Genomic DNA, 15,359 nt, shown 5'->3' with positions numbered 1-15,359 from the left:
ATTTATACTCCGTATCGAAAGTTATGGCCCGCCACTTTAATTAATACTACATCCGCCGCTGCTGACTGACTTGATGGAGGGTTAATATTGACACTTGTGTTGTAAACTAACACTTTCAATTGCGAAACGTTATATCATATACTTGAAAGTTGGCAGCTTATTTACCTAATTGTTGTTCTTTTCCAGTCTCTCTTACCCATCTGTTTCCCTCACAACCCCAAAATAAAGAAACAAAAAAAAAAGACCTGTCCCTAAGATTGATAGTATCAAATGAATATTGCACTTACAAGATTATTCAGACTAGAGTATGACATCACAAAGAAAGGAAAAAAAGGGATAATGAACTTTTAATGTTGTTAACCCCCATTACGAGTTTGTTAATGAGAATAGTCCTCTGACTCCAAGGAGGGCGCCAGAAGAGTTGCCAGTTAATATATAATATACCATATCCAGCCATGGACAGAAATTATGCTTAAAAGACGAAAATTGTTGTGTTTCTCTTTTCCTGAAACACAATACAGTGAAAATGAACCAGTGAAGAAGAAGAGAGTATCTCCTGCTGCTGCTTATATGCTAAAAGTACATAATTGTTCTAAAACAACTAGAAAGCTACATGCCTAATCTAAGGTCTAAAATCCAAACACGAAAAAGAAAACATATCCAGAATTTACATCATGATGACTAATCACCAACTAACAAAAAAGAAAGACTTCAGAATCCCCTATTCCTCACATCCCTTCTCCAATCAGCTTGATACTGTCCCCTGGGTGACAATATTTGTGGCCTGTTTGGAACGTTTATTGGTGATTGCAAAGGCATAGCCATAGGTGTGGCCAATGGTCTATGGTGAGCCAAGAGCGGCCGCTGAAAATTATGGCCTAAAGGGTAAGGAGGACGCTGCTGCTGGAGTGGGGCTTGTGGCCGCCACTCCGGAATGTCATCGTCGTCATCATTCCACGGTTCAATTCCAATACCAACATTTGTAACTCTATCATTAGTACTAGCTGTACCAGTTTGCCCATACTTAAGTACAAGTTCTCTCATCTGGTCTACAGGGCGAGAGGGCGGTGGTTGGTTATACGGAGGGGCGATTCTTGACCCATGAGACAAGTTTTGAGACGGATGCCTAGGCCTAGAAGCATTTATATTACCAGAAAAATTAAACTCAGGCAAATCATCATCATCACGAACTGCTTTGGGACCAAACCCAGGTGGGATATCATCATCATCGTCCGGGGTAGGATCGTGTTTCAAAGATACAGGTCCTTTAGGCATCAAATTTACATTAACGTTTCCATCTTTTTCATGCTGTCCTCTAGAAAACATCTGTTGTTTTTTCAAGCCGTGTTTATGGTGCGAAGAAGAGTTAGGTGATATCGTTGAACTTATATGAAGTTTTCTCCATACAACTACGCCAATTAGACCATTTTCAGTTGAATCATATAGCTCTCTAGGGTCTTTGGTAAAGTGTTTGCTTATCATATCAAGTAAGCGCGGTGGACACAAATATACTTCCACTCCTGGAGCTGGCTCGGCAAACCCCGGCCTCTCATCTGAAACGTATGAATCCACTGCCTAAAAAGATTATCAAAGACCAGATAAGCAAACGTAAACCAATTGATAATACTGCAGAAGAGTTGCTAGAAATACAGTTCATACCTCAGAAATGTTTGCTCGTTCAATCTCAGATGAGTTGTCCCTTAGAACAAATTGAACAACCTGCATTATGCAATATGATTAGCACAAGAAGTTTGAAGAATTTTAATATCGCAACTTATGTAAAAGCACTAGTATTTTTTTTAATGAAGAACTTGTGTAAAAGCACCACTTTCAAGACGTAATCTTGACCATTCAAAATTAGGATCCATCAGTTTACTGGTACATCAGAAGTTATTCATCCACCTCTGGTTTAAAACGATGGTTAAGCCAAACAAGTTGAAAAATTGTATTTATCGCAGACTAAACACTTAATTTCACTAAAAGCTAAACATTGTGGGAAGTTGAGTGCAGCATTTATTTTATCTTTCTAAAATCTTGGAGCTTTTGATATGTCTGACATTGAAAAAACCTAATTAGAGAACGTTAAATGAACTTAGTCGAGCCTTCTGGAAAAGATGATTATTCAACTCAAGTCATTCCAACCACGGCATAAGAAAAAAAGCAAATCATCCAGTACATAATAAAAAGCTGGAAACGTGGAAAGGACCAATGCTCTGAAACCATCTGATTGAAATGGCTGTATTTTGGAATATACATTCTTAGTAGACAACAATGGAAGTCGTCAAAAAATAAGGAAAATCTATACACTATCTGCAATAAGCTGCAACCTGAAGTATGGGATAAAAGACTAGCTACAATAAAGGAAAGAAAATCATAAGATACCATGACTGCACGACTTCGTGACATAGGAAGCTCTTGAAGAAATTTCTCGAATGCATCAAGTCGAACTCTACCCTTGATCTCAAGAGAACTTGGCCACTCATTAGTTGGTGTCTTTTCACCACTGAAACAGAAGATAACAAAGAAGAAATGCCACTCTCTTGTTAGCACCACAGATAATGTTTTAATCAACACGTGCATTTTGAATGTTCTAGAGGGGAGTTAAAAACAGAGAACAATGAAGGATATTCACTCGGGAGAACCCACTCGAGATCTAATGCAAAGTACTAGAAAAAGGTAAAGGAAAACTAATCCAAAGCAAGCAAAGCCAAATGATGCAACATGCATTTAAATTGGTGTCAGTCTATTCGTCTGCAGAGAGAATTTTCAAGACAAATAAAATTATCAAGGGAACGAAAAAAATAGCATGGCACTAAAAAGAAAGAGATAACCAACAGAGACTCAACTGTGATAACAGTGCGATAAAACATGTACTACAAGAGAATGACATCAATAGATAGTAATTGCTCTACAGATGAAAGCTCTTTTAAAAAATATGCATACCTTCTAAACAAACCAAAGACTGTCACCAAGGATGAAATAGTAAGCTGGAGTGCCCCCTCCCAGATGCTTGAAACTAGAGAAGCGTTACCACGAGGTCCTGCCTTCTTGATAGGGCTCTCAGCAGATTTTACAAGTGCATTACCAGTAGTAGTTACTTTTTTAACAACAGAGCCCCCTGTAGATACCAGGGACTCCTTTGGTTCGGCGTGATTCTTGACCCCTTTATCTGCAGAAGCAACAGCAGGATCTTTAGAGGCTAGACCAGAACCCACAGCTTTGTTAGGGTCATCAGAGCTTTCTTTGTCCGGAGGAGGTGTGGAATTATTGTTTTCGGCTGGCAGGTTCTCAAAAGGAGGTTCAGAATTGAGTGATTCCATGAATTCGTCTAAGGAAACAATAGGAGGAAGAAATTCTGCATCCTTGAATTCTTCTACAACCATTCCCTGCATCAAATCAGCCCCATCAGCTGGAATTACCAAGCTATCAGACACATCTTGCTTTTCTGGCCTATTCTGTTGGCTGGTAACATTTTCTTTACTTCCAATCTCATCCGTACCAGAAGGGCTAGAATCTTTTCCCCTCTCTATCTTCGGGATAAACTGCGACACATTTGAACCTGCAGATATCTCAGCTGCAATGTTATTATCGTCCCGTTCAAAATCCACCTGATATTCACCCTTGTGAGTTTTCTTAACCAGGCGTCTCATGTCAACTTCACTATCAGGCAAAACTACCATTTGAGCAAGTTCCTCGGCTTTTGCCACCCGCCACTGAGATAACTCCTTTGAAGCAAGTTCTTCAGCAGTCATTGAACATAACTTTTCCGGGGATATCTCACCGGACATCACTCTCTCTCGCAATTCAGGATTACTGCGATCTTTTAGGTTGAAGAGAAGAGACCTGCCCTTCTCTTTATATTTTTTGTTCACGCCTCCAAATAATTTAAAAAGTTCCGCCTCAACTTTTAAAGCTATATCTTGTGGAGATGATTTTGCATGCTCGCCTTCATCTCCAACCACACCCTCATCAAACAAATTGGCTTTTTCAGCATCCTGGAGGAAGTCAGCTTCTCTTAACTGCATATCTAGATCCATCGCCCAAGTGAGACCGTTCCCTTGCAGAAGTTCATCTTTGACAAAAAAGTTTTCGCTGAACGGAACATCATCCACATGCAATTCAAGCTCATCAGAGCCAGGTATAGAGTTTCTCATGCTCACATCATCTTGAAGCCCATGAGATGAACTCTGACTGTCATTGGTTTTATCAACAGCGAAAGCGCCAGCTGAAGGAAGTACATCACCAGAGTTTTGATGCACATGATCATGTGAGACAGACGTTTGAGGTAGACCTTCACTGGCAGTTCTTGGAGCTACATTCACCTGCGAAGGCTGAGAACCAACTGCTTCATTTGGATCCTTGGCAGCATTTACAACAGCATCTGGATTCTGACATGACATAGCCAGAGCTGAAGCAAGAGATTCTCTCATTTTGGACCTCACAGCATCAGAGGACTCGGATCGAGCCTTGGAGGTTGGCTCAGCTTGAATTGTTCGTCCTTTTGGAGTCTGCAACCGCTGGGAGGCAGTTTTATTGGATATGGATTCATTTCGTGCCATTTTCTTGCTTGACGCGGGTAGACTTTGTGAACCTCCAGAAGTTGACTTTGACTGTTGCTGTCCAGGTTTCTTGATAGCAGAAGATTGCTGCGCAAAACTAGGAGATGTGGATAAAGAAGCTCCCAGTGCAGTGCGCTTATTTGGCATTGATGGCGTATGAGGTGAAGAACCATGTACTGATGGTTCCATCTCAGCCTTCCGTTTGGCGAGTAACGAAGATTTCTGTGCACCTGGACTATTTGGCACATATCTATTATCTGCTCCCATCTGCTGATGTGATAACATGAACTGCTGCGGATTCATTTTGGGTCCCATCTGTCCCAACTGATCCGCAGAAACCGATGTATCAAATCTGTTGGCCATAGGCTCATTTGCCCAAACAAACTGATGTGATGCAGAATTATTTGGCATGTGTCCGACAATCCTCGTTTGCATATGTGCTATGGTAGAGTCAGGATTACCAGAAACATGGTCCATCTGAACCAGCTGCCCATCAGGTGGTCCTGAGAACTGCTGAGAAACAAGATCACTGGACATTACAGATAAACAGAAGAGCGCATACAACGTCAAAATTATAGTCAGAGTGCCCCTGCACTTTAGAGCAAAGACGCTATGTTGTTCACACCAACATCTTCCTCCAGACCTGACTTATTCGTAGCACAAGAAGATCCCTGCACTCAGCAAACAGCAAGCAAAATAATAAATCCCTGTGGAAATTGGAACAGGAAAGCAACCGCCACTTATCAAAACCAAGAAAAAAGATTTTTTTTTAGAGACAAGCCCCATCAAAGCAGAATATAGGATGTAATTTAACATATTCAGCAAGGCAAGGGTTAACAAACCAATCAGCGCAGTTTCAAATAAGGAAAACACTACAGGAAAAATTTACATAGCTTTGAAACATGACACACTAGCCCTTGGGATTCCTCGGTCATAAAAAGAAGAACTCTAAAAGACAAGTAGCAAGCTTTCAAAATAGCTATATACACAGCAGTAGCATAATTATGCTTTCTCTTGAAAGAAGAAAAAGTTTTGCCCTGGATGAAAAAACAAAGTTAATATTAAATTCCACCATGACAAACACAATCAGTCCCAGAAACAAAAACATTACCTACCCAACCGATAATTCCTCACAAGATCTCTTATCAAAACCCTAGTTTCTAATCTTCCAACGGTATCCAAAATCCCTTAATTACCAATTCACCAACGCGGATAATTAAGTAGTTTCACCTCGATTCTAAATTACATAAAGATACATCAGATGGGTCAGATAAATCAGTAACAAAAGGAAGCTATTTACCTACATGAGCAGAAATAGAACGAATTTGATAAAATGAGCTGCCGAATTAGTGAAAATTCATTTTTTTCCAAAAAATAAACATAAAAACATTTTCAACAAAGACAAAATAAATCAGCTTCATCTATCAAATTATACTTTAAAGATAGAACTTTCACAATAAAAGTTCAAGTGGACCTATACCATATGAGAAAATCAAGAAACCCAATACATAAACCCTGATTTCAAATCCTTAAAGGGCATCGAAAAATCATAAATTTCAACAAACAAACAAAAACACAAATTCAGAACATGGGTCGAATGATACGTACCTAAAATCAATAAGAGCGACAAGTTATTCAACAAGCTGAGCTGCGCATATACACAGATTATTATTTTATGGAGAGAAAAAAAAAAGAGAAATTAGGAGCTGAGCTGAGCTGAGGCTAAAGCTTTATCGAAGAAGCCCTAGAAAGATCCAAATATAAATCCACAAGTGTGGGTGTGGCGAAGCCGATTCGCTAGCGGGCTTTCTGTTTCTGACACGTTGCTGTTGACCTACTATGGGCCTATTATTTGTTTTGGGCTTTGGCCCTAAAACTTTCTATTGACCTTTTCTCAAAGTGATTTTTACGCCGATTCATTATTTATTTTTTCTACCATATATACATAAATTATATAAATTAATTTTATACATAATATATATATATATATATATATATATATATATATATATATATTATATTTTTTAGATTTTTAATTTAAGGGGCTGGGTGGAAGATTTTTAGGTTAATTCTTCTTTCTCAAAATTCACTATAAGATATAAAATTACACCAGATAAAGGATCTTACATGTGTTATTAAAGTTCAAAGTTTTTAAATTTTGGCTGACGAGTGCAAAATTAATCTATAAAAAGACTAAAATTTTCTCTTGTGAAAGATAATATAATAAATTATCGATCCTACGAGGATTAGGCTACTATTACTATTTATCAATGTTTGTTCACTATATAAGAAAACGATAATTTGTGAAAAGATGATTTTAAAAGTTAATAATAACAAATAAAAGATAAACTTCATGAAAATATATGAGCCCTCAATAATTCATTTATGAAATAACTAGCAATTTTTATTTCTTTACCAACCTTCGTTAAATTATGAACATTTCTTGCAAATACATTCAATCCATATGATCCTTTCTAACAATAATTCTCATTTTGTTATATAATTTATAGAAAGAATTAGATGTATAAAACTATAAATATGTGAACGCAATGCTCAGTGATTATATATAAATAAAAAGGAGTTTTTTCATATATATACGAAATTTTAAACTTATTTATCAGTTTTAGCTAGATTTTCCTATTTACTGAAAATAACTATTTTTTATTTATAAAATATATATAAATCCAGTCAAAAGATATAATATATATCCAACTTAAATATAATTTTTTGTTTTATGAAATTCGGTCAAAAGCTACAATTTATATATTGTTATAAATAGTATTTTATTTATGGTGAATGTCTATCTTTTAGAGATATTTTATAATTTGTTACTTTGTGACTGGGTCACTTTTTCCCTATAAATAGAGGAATTCTATTCCATTGTAATTCACCCCAAAATCAATAAGAATTCTCTCTTTTCTCTGCAATCTTTTAATTTTTTATTTTATGTTATAACCGTGAGATTCTACCGTCTCAAGAAGCTCTTTGAGAAGACTAAATAAATATGGATATCTCTAAAAAATTTGGATCAAAGTTCAATTGTAAAAATATTTATTTAGTTGATTCAAGTACGACACATACAATATTCAAAGAGAAGAAATATTTCTCTCATTTAAGCATATGTAATGCATATGCTACTACAATTTCTGGTAGTAGTAATTTAATTGAAGGCTTTCGAAGAGCTACTATAACTCTGTATAGGGGAACAGTACTTCTCATAGATAATGCAATGTTCTCCTCCAAGTCCGGAAGGAACTTGGTGAGTTTTAAAGATATCCGCTGAAATGGATATCATATTGAGACAGTAGATGAGAATAATCTATCTCATTGTTACTAAAAATGTCTCTGGCCAGAAAAGGACTATTGAGAAGTTTTCATCTTTGTCTTGTGGCCTATATTACATAAAAATTAGTGCAGTTGAGGCACATTCTATCGTAAATCAAAAGGTTATTGATTCCAATACTTTTGTACTTTGGCATAATCGATTGTGACATTATGGATCAGTTATGATGAGACGAATGATAGAAAACTCAAATGGAGATCCATTAAAGAATTTAAAGATTCTTTTAAATAATAATTTTTCTTGCACTTCTTGTTATCAAGGTAAGTTAATTATTATACCATCACCAATAAATATTGGGATTGAATCCCTTGAGTTTTTGGAACGTATACAAGAGGATATTTGTAGACCTATTTAGTATTCACCCACCTAGTGGGTCGTTTAGGTATTTTATGGTCTTAATAGATTCATCTTCTAGATGGTCTCATGTGTGTCTATTGTCATCTCACAACCTGACGTTTGCAAAATTAATGGTACAAATAATTCAATTATGGACACAGTTTCTCGATAATCCAATTAAGTCGATTCCACTTGATAATGATGCTGAGTTTTCATCCCAAATATCTAATGATTAATGCTTATCAATTGGGATGAAAATGGAACATCATGTAGCTCATGTCCACACTCAAAATGGCCATGCAGAGTCTTTGATTAAACGCCTGTAATTGATAGCAAGACTGTTACTAATGAAAATGAGGTTGTCCGCTTCTTTTTGGAGTCATACCATTTTGCATGCAGCAATGCTTGTTCGTCTCAAACTGGCAATTTATCATAAATATTACCCGTTGTAATTAGTTTTGGATCATGAACCTAATATATCTCATTTAAGAAATTTTGGATGCGCAGTATATGTGCCTGTAGCACAGCCATATCGCACCAAGATGAGTTCCCAAAGAAGGTTAGGCATATATGTTGGGTTTGAATCGCCCTCCATTGTTCGCTACCTCAAAAAATTAACAGGAGATTTGTTCACTATTCGATTTGCAGATTGTCGATTCGATGGGATATTTTTCCCAAAATTCGGGGGAGAAAATGGTGAGACCAAACTGTTAAATTTTGTGGGAAAATCCATCATTGTCACACCTTGATCCACATGTCTCTATTTGTGAAAAAAATGCAAAAGATTATTCATATGCAGAAGATAGTGAATCTGCTATATTATCACTTGAACGAAATTATTGCACATTGATATCACAATTCTTTTGAATATCATATGTGAAAAATAAATTTGGTGAAATGTGCTTTGTCCTATCTCTTTTTATGAATCCTCAGGCTATGCATGTTGCATTATCTTCATACAAAATCGTGGGTATTTTGTCACACTTCAAACCATATTTTTCTTGAATAAGATGTATTATAGACATCAACCAAATACATTCTCGACTTGCTTCATGAATAACAATTATCTCAACATTATCAGCTGAAGTAGTCGCGATTGATTGCTTAGTTAATCACCAAGATATAGCAGTGCCTCCACATGTAAACACATAGTCTGTTTGAGATCGAGCCTTGTGTGGGTCAGATAAATACCCAGCATTGGCATAACCAATAACATCAGGACTGCAATCGTTGCCATAAAATAAACACATATTATATTAAACTTGAAGTTTATTGATAATTGCACATGTCATGGTATAAACCTGAAGTTTATCAATATTGATAATTTATCTAGTTGACATAATTGGTTTAGCCATATTAATTTAAGTATGATGTACAAAAATAAAGAGAATTCATATGGCACTACAATAAAAAGGGGCTTTAGTGGTAATTATTTAGCGGCAACAAATTAATTGCCGCCAATTTATTCACAGAAGGCAAATATTAGCGGCCAATGGATATTAAATAGTAAATATTATAATTTTAGTGGCCATTCAAGAAATTAGACGGTAAAAGTATTGTTTTTAATTTTGGTATTCCCTATGGTTTCTAATTTTTCCTCTAAATTCTCTCTCGCGTAAACATTATACCCTCTCATACTGATGTCGTATTATAATTTCATATATTTTGACGTTATTTACCATACTTGATTGTTGTTTGGATGCTAATTTGTGCGATAATGAAGCTTAATAGAGTTTATTTTACGTGTAGGAATGCTTGGGTATGAAGTGGAGAAAAGTTGCACGAAATGGTACCTCAAAGCTACAAGATGGAGCAATAAAAGAAATGTACAAGGCAATGAAAAGTCACGGATATAGACAGTGCAAGGCTTTGTCCAGAGCATTGTCATTGGCTCCTCTGATAGTGCCTCGCGGTAAAATATTGGCGCCTCTAACAGTGCCTCGTGGAGTAATGTTGGTGCATCTGACAATGCCCTGCGCCGACGACGCTTATCCGAGCCACTTTTATTTCTCACTATTTTGGACGTGTAGACTTCGATCCCAACCATATAAATACCTCTTAAAGTTATTTTTTGAAGGGTTAGACATCATTAGAGAGGCAATAGGCTACGGAACACTTTGAAATCACGAATCACACGAGTTTTTCTCTCTGATTTCCTTTAATTTGTAGTTTAATGCTTTTGGATATTACTATGATTATCTACACAATTATGAGTAGCTAAACCCGTCATCTAGGGTTGATGGAACCAATTGTTGGATGAAGTTTTGATTGCGTATTGATATAATTGAGCCGTTTTTACTCTCTAATTGTTCAGCTATGTGTTTATTGTAGTTAATTGAATGGCTCTTGATTAATCGTGTCTAGTTATCGTGTGTTGCTTGAGAAAAAATACTTGATTAGATTGTTGTTGAACAATGCCACTTTCGAGTAAGTTAAGAGCAGTGTTTTAAAAGGCATGGGCATAAGGCGAGGCGTTTTACATATGCCTCATACGTGTTTAATTTTTAATATTTTATAAAATAATATAATTACAGTAAATATTTATAAACATGTAAAATTGCATAAAAATTAAAAAAAATATAAATATGCAATATATATATATATATATATGTGTGTGTGTGTGTATATATATATAAACATGTAAAATTGCATAAAAATTAAAGAAAACTAATATATATATATATATATATATATATATATATGTGTGTGTGTGTGTGTGTGTGTGTGTGTGTGTATGTGTGTGTGTCTGTGTGTGTGTGCGCGCGCGCGCGCTCCATCCCCACAAAAAACTAGTCAAAACAATCTATTATACGCTACTTATAGAAGCACAAGTAACTTTAGTTGAAAAAAATAAAGTTTTCTACATGGAGGAACAAAAAGGATGACTAACCTGCAATTTAAATTTTGAACTTGCTGTTATGAAGGAGAATGAAGTTCTATTTGTATTTGTAAAAAAAAAAATTATTCGTTGCTTTTGGGAGATATTAGCAGTCTAGCGGACAAGATAAAGAATTGGGAAAGACTATGAATTAGGGCTTCAATCAATAAAAAAGGTCTTGACTTTTAAATTTAATACATTTCTGTTCCTTTTTAAAACTTTTCAGTAATTACCGAGATAACTTTTGAGAATTTGGGTATTATATGAAGGACTTATTCAATAAATTTTATTTTAATTTAAAAAATTATTTGGGGCTTACGCCTCACTAAAAAAATGCGCTTCAAACGCCCGTACGCCTCTTGAGACTTTCGCCCCACACTATCGCCTCGGGGCGTTTTTGGTGCGCCTCTCCCCGGGGCTCGCCCCGAAAACGCCTTTTAAAATACTGGTTAAGAGATTAATTACTTGAATTTAAATCGTAAACCTTAGATCTTTTTATCCTTGATTCAACCTCATTCTTGCTAGTTGATAGTTTTTATTGTCATTTTTCCTTTAGTAATTTATGTTAATTCACAAATCAAATCTTGAACTCTGAAAGTTGTCTGAGCTTATCATTAGTGATACTGAAAAGTTATAGCAAATATGTTAGTTTTCTGAAATATGTTAGTCCTTTTTATAAGGCATAGTTGGGCGTGATCAAATTTTAGCATCGTTATTGGGGAACTAACGGTGATATTCGTTACAACTTGAAAGAATTGCTAGAATTTTTAGTTTAGATTAATTTTCCATGGCGCTAAAAATATTTTCATTGAAATTCTCACGTTTGAATTTTTATGTGCCTCAGGTGCATGCCTAGAAGCTCCTTGAGAACTGGTGAACTATTTGAAGGTCTCTCAGATCCCGAGAAAGCATTCAAGACATTGGATCAGACAAACAGCTAAAATAGAATGAACAAATCGAAGTTCAAATTGGTGACGTCGAGAACGTCAACGGGAACAATAGAAATAATCAAGTTGACCCAAACATTAGAGTGGTGCACCCCTTGTGCCAGAGTCTTCTCTATATGATTGGGCGCAATCAACCGCTTAAAATCTGGCAACTGCAATTGCAGTCCCTCCGATACAAGCGGAAACTTTTCAAATTACAAACAACATACTGCACTTGCTGCAGAACAAATGGATGTTCTCCAGGTCTTACATCGAAGACCCACAACAACATCTGAAGAATTTTCTATCAATTTGTCACTCAAAGACAGCCGAATGTGACACCCGAAGCAATCAGATTGTTACTGTTTCCATTATCAGTGACTGGGGAGGCTCAAACTTGGCTGAATTTGCTCTCAATAAACTCCATTGCTACTTGGAAGGAACTAGTCAAGCAGTTCTTAAACAAGTTTTATCCACCCAACAAGACTGCAAGGCAAATTGATGAGATATTGCAGTTCAAGCAGAATCCAACTAAAACCTTGCAAGAAATCTAAGAGAGGTTTAAGGGTATATGGTGAAGTGTCCACACCATGGCATCCTGGATTAGATGTCAAGACAGAGATTCTATATGGGGTTGGCTTCTTGACAAAATGGCTCAAAATTCAGGCTGTATGACGAGGGATACAACACTTGCCCCAATAGTGCATTCTGTTGCTCTTGACCCAAACAATACAAATGCAGAAAACATAGCCACCCTCATGACCCAGATGAGATTGTTGACAAAGTAAATTAATGAGATGGGCATGAAACATGTTCATATTATTGACACAACAAATGGAGGCCTATGCACTCCATGCATCAATTAGCCGTATGTTTGCTCGTGGAGTGGAGAAAATGATAACCAAGGCTTCAGAGAAGACATGAATTACGTAAATAATTTTGAGGGTCAGAGACAAGGTGGATTGAAATGGGGACCTCAGAATCAGCAGTACAAACCAGCGTAACAACAATACAATACCAATCATGTGGGAGCACGACCACAAGGCCAAATTGTACCCTATCAAAGGCAATCAGGTTACAATCAGTAGCACCAAAAACAATTGTCTTACTAACAACCTCATCAATAACAGGTGACCAGACAGGAAGACAGTAATATGATAGAAATCAAGGGCATGTTGCAACAAATCATTGGGACTAATGGAAAGATGCAAGAAAAGTTAGCCGCACATGACTCGGCTATTAAAGGCATTGAAACTCAGTTAGGCCATTTGTCCATGGCTTTGAACAATCGCCCACAAGAAACATTGTCAGCAGACACACACATTAATTCAAAAGAGCAGAACCAGAACCAGTTAATGGCAGTGAGTCTCAGGAATGGAAGGGATTTGGAGAGAGGGAAAGAATTTGCTCAATCCAATAGAGAGACAATGTCAAATACTCTAGTGCCAATTGTGATCGATGAGTTTACGGAGCTCACAGAGGTCGTAGTTAAGCAAGCACAAGTTGACAAAAACAATGAGAAATAAATTGAACAGTTCCCAGAACAGGTATTAGAAAAGACTTCTAATCAGTAAAGGACACATAGCAGTGGGTAGAAGATACTTCCAACACTATTCCCTCAAATGTTGGCAAAGCAAAAGAAAGATGATCAATACAGAAAAATCATAGAAATGCTCAGACAGATTCAATTGAATATTCCGCTGATGGATGCTTTGAGGGAAATACCAAGTTATGCTAAAATTATGAAAGATTTGATGTCTCGAAAGTTTGACTTCCAGGACCTGTCTACTGTAACTCTGACTCAAACTTGTAGTGCGGCAGTGACAAGACCTATGGCTCAAAAGTTGTCTGATCCCGGTAGTTTCACTATCCCATGCACAATTAGATGTTATGCTTTTGCTAAAGCATTGTGTGACTTGGGAGCCAGTATTAACTTGATACCCTTGGCAATCTACACAAAGTTAGGCATTAGCAGAGCTAGACCAACCTTAATGTTGCTGCAACTGGCTGATCGCACAGTGAAAAGGCCAACAGGAATTCTGGATGATGTGCTCGTTCAAATGGGAAAGTTCATATTTCTTGCCGACTTTGTTATTCTTGACTGCTAGGTTGACGAAGAAATACCCATAATTTTGGGAAGGCCATTTTTAGCTACTGGGGGAGCATTGATTAACTGTGAGATTAGATAGTTGAAAATGAGGTTAAACAATGAAGAAATAATATTCAACGTTCAACAATCTATGAGGAGGCCCAATGAATTTGCAAATTATTCGCTAGTGGAGGCAGTTGATGTGATACTACAAGATGAGTATGAGACTCTTCATGTCAGAGACCCATTGGAAGCTTGTTTGATGAATTTAAAGGAAGTGGATGGTAAAGAGTTGGTATAGTGGGTTATGGCTCTTGAAGGTCAAGGTTTCTGGAAAAGGGAACCTCAGTTTGAGCCATTACACTTAGAAGAAAGAGAAACACCACATGCGAAGCCGTCAATAGAGGAGCCATCACAGTTGGACCTGAAATCGCTTCCAGCTCACCTTAGGTATGCTTTCTTAGGGCCTAACTCTACTTTACTTATTATTATCTCATCTGGTTTGTTAGCTGTGCAGGTAGAACAACTCTTACAGGTGTTACAAGAATGTAAGAATGTTATTGGTTGGGCCATGGCAGACATTAAGGGTATCAACCTGGCCTTTTGCATGCATAAGATTCTCTTGGAAGAGGGGCACAAGCCTTCTAAGTAACATCAAAGAAGGTTGAACCCGAACATGAAGGAAGTGGTGAAGAAGGAAGTGATTAAGTGTCTGGATGCGTGCATCATTTTTCCTATCTCGGATAGCGTCTAGGTAAGACCGGTCCAATATGTTTCGAAGAAAGGTGACATGACTACTGTACAAAATGAGAATAATGAGTTGATCTCTACTCGTACAATCACGGGTTGGCTAATTTGCATGGATTACACAAAACTTAACAATGCCACCCGAAAAGACCACTTTCCCCAACCGTTCATTGACCAAATGTTGGATAGATTGGCAGGGAGGTCTCACTTCTACTTTTTGGATGGATATTCGGGGTACAATCAAATCACAATAACCGCTGAGGATAGGCATAAAACGTCATTCACCTGTCTGTATGGCATCTTTGCTTTTCGGAGAATGCTGTTTGGCCTATGCAATGCACCAATCACTTTTCAAAGGTGTATGTTGGCCATTTTCACTGACATGGTTGGAGATATTATGGAAGTCTTTATGGATGATTTCTCAGTGGTGGGAAATTCATTTTATGACTGTCTTAACTGTTATACCCCATGTTTTCGTACG

The 15,359-nt window shown here is 36.9% G+C and overlaps 2 protein-coding genes across 2 annotated transcripts; one reads left to right on the top strand and one right to left on the bottom strand.

Annotated features, from left to right (window-relative positions):
• Positions 1–466: 466 nt before the first annotated feature.
• On the bottom strand, positions 467–6,308 carry LOC104087416 (uncharacterized). The gene is made up of 5 exons (XM_009591871.4): positions 6,168–6,308; positions 2,944–5,230; positions 2,383–2,503; positions 1,660–1,719; positions 467–1,575 (listed from the first exon to the last, which is right to left on the bottom strand). The coding sequence occupies exons 2-5, from the start codon at positions 5,094–5,096 to the stop codon at positions 712–714; spliced, it is 3,198 nt and encodes a 1,065-aa protein (XP_009590166.1). The 5' UTR covers positions 5,097–5,230; positions 6,168–6,308; the 3' UTR covers positions 467–711.
• A 7,356-nt stretch (positions 6,309–13,664) lies between these two features.
• On the top strand, positions 13,665–14,150 carry LOC104087418 (uncharacterized). The gene has a single exon (XM_009591875.1). It carries the CDS (start codon positions 13,665–13,667, stop codon positions 14,148–14,150), a length of 486 nt encoding a protein of 161 aa, XP_009590170.1.
• Positions 14,151–15,359: the final 1,209 nt, after the last annotated feature.

The sequence above is a fragment of the Nicotiana tomentosiformis genome, chromosome 8 (genome assembly GCF_000390325.3).
Source record: "Nicotiana tomentosiformis chromosome 8, ASM39032v3, whole genome shotgun sequence".
Lineage (NCBI taxonomy): Eukaryota > Viridiplantae > Streptophyta > Magnoliopsida > Solanales > Solanaceae > Nicotiana > Nicotiana tomentosiformis.
This window is presented reverse-complemented; position numbering and strand designations above follow the sequence as displayed.

Bases quoted from the DNA above. Each gene is read 5' to 3' on its own strand.
- LOC104087416 (XM_009591871.4), bottom strand. From the start codon at position 5,096: ATGTCCAGTGATCTTGTTTCTCAGCAGTTCTCAGGACCACCTGATGGG. The intron at 2,504-2,943 runs GTATGCATATTT...CTTCTGTTTCAG, and splicing joins GTCTTTGGTTTGTTTAGAAG to TGGTGAAAAGACACCAACTA. The intron at 1,720-2,382 runs GTATCTTATGAT...TGCATAATGCAG, and splicing joins CACGAAGTCGTGCAGTCATG to GTTGTTCAATTTGTTCTAAG.
- LOC104087418 (XM_009591875.1), top strand. From the start codon at position 13,665: ATGTTGGCAAAGCAAAAGAAAGATGATCAATACAGAAAAATCATAGAA.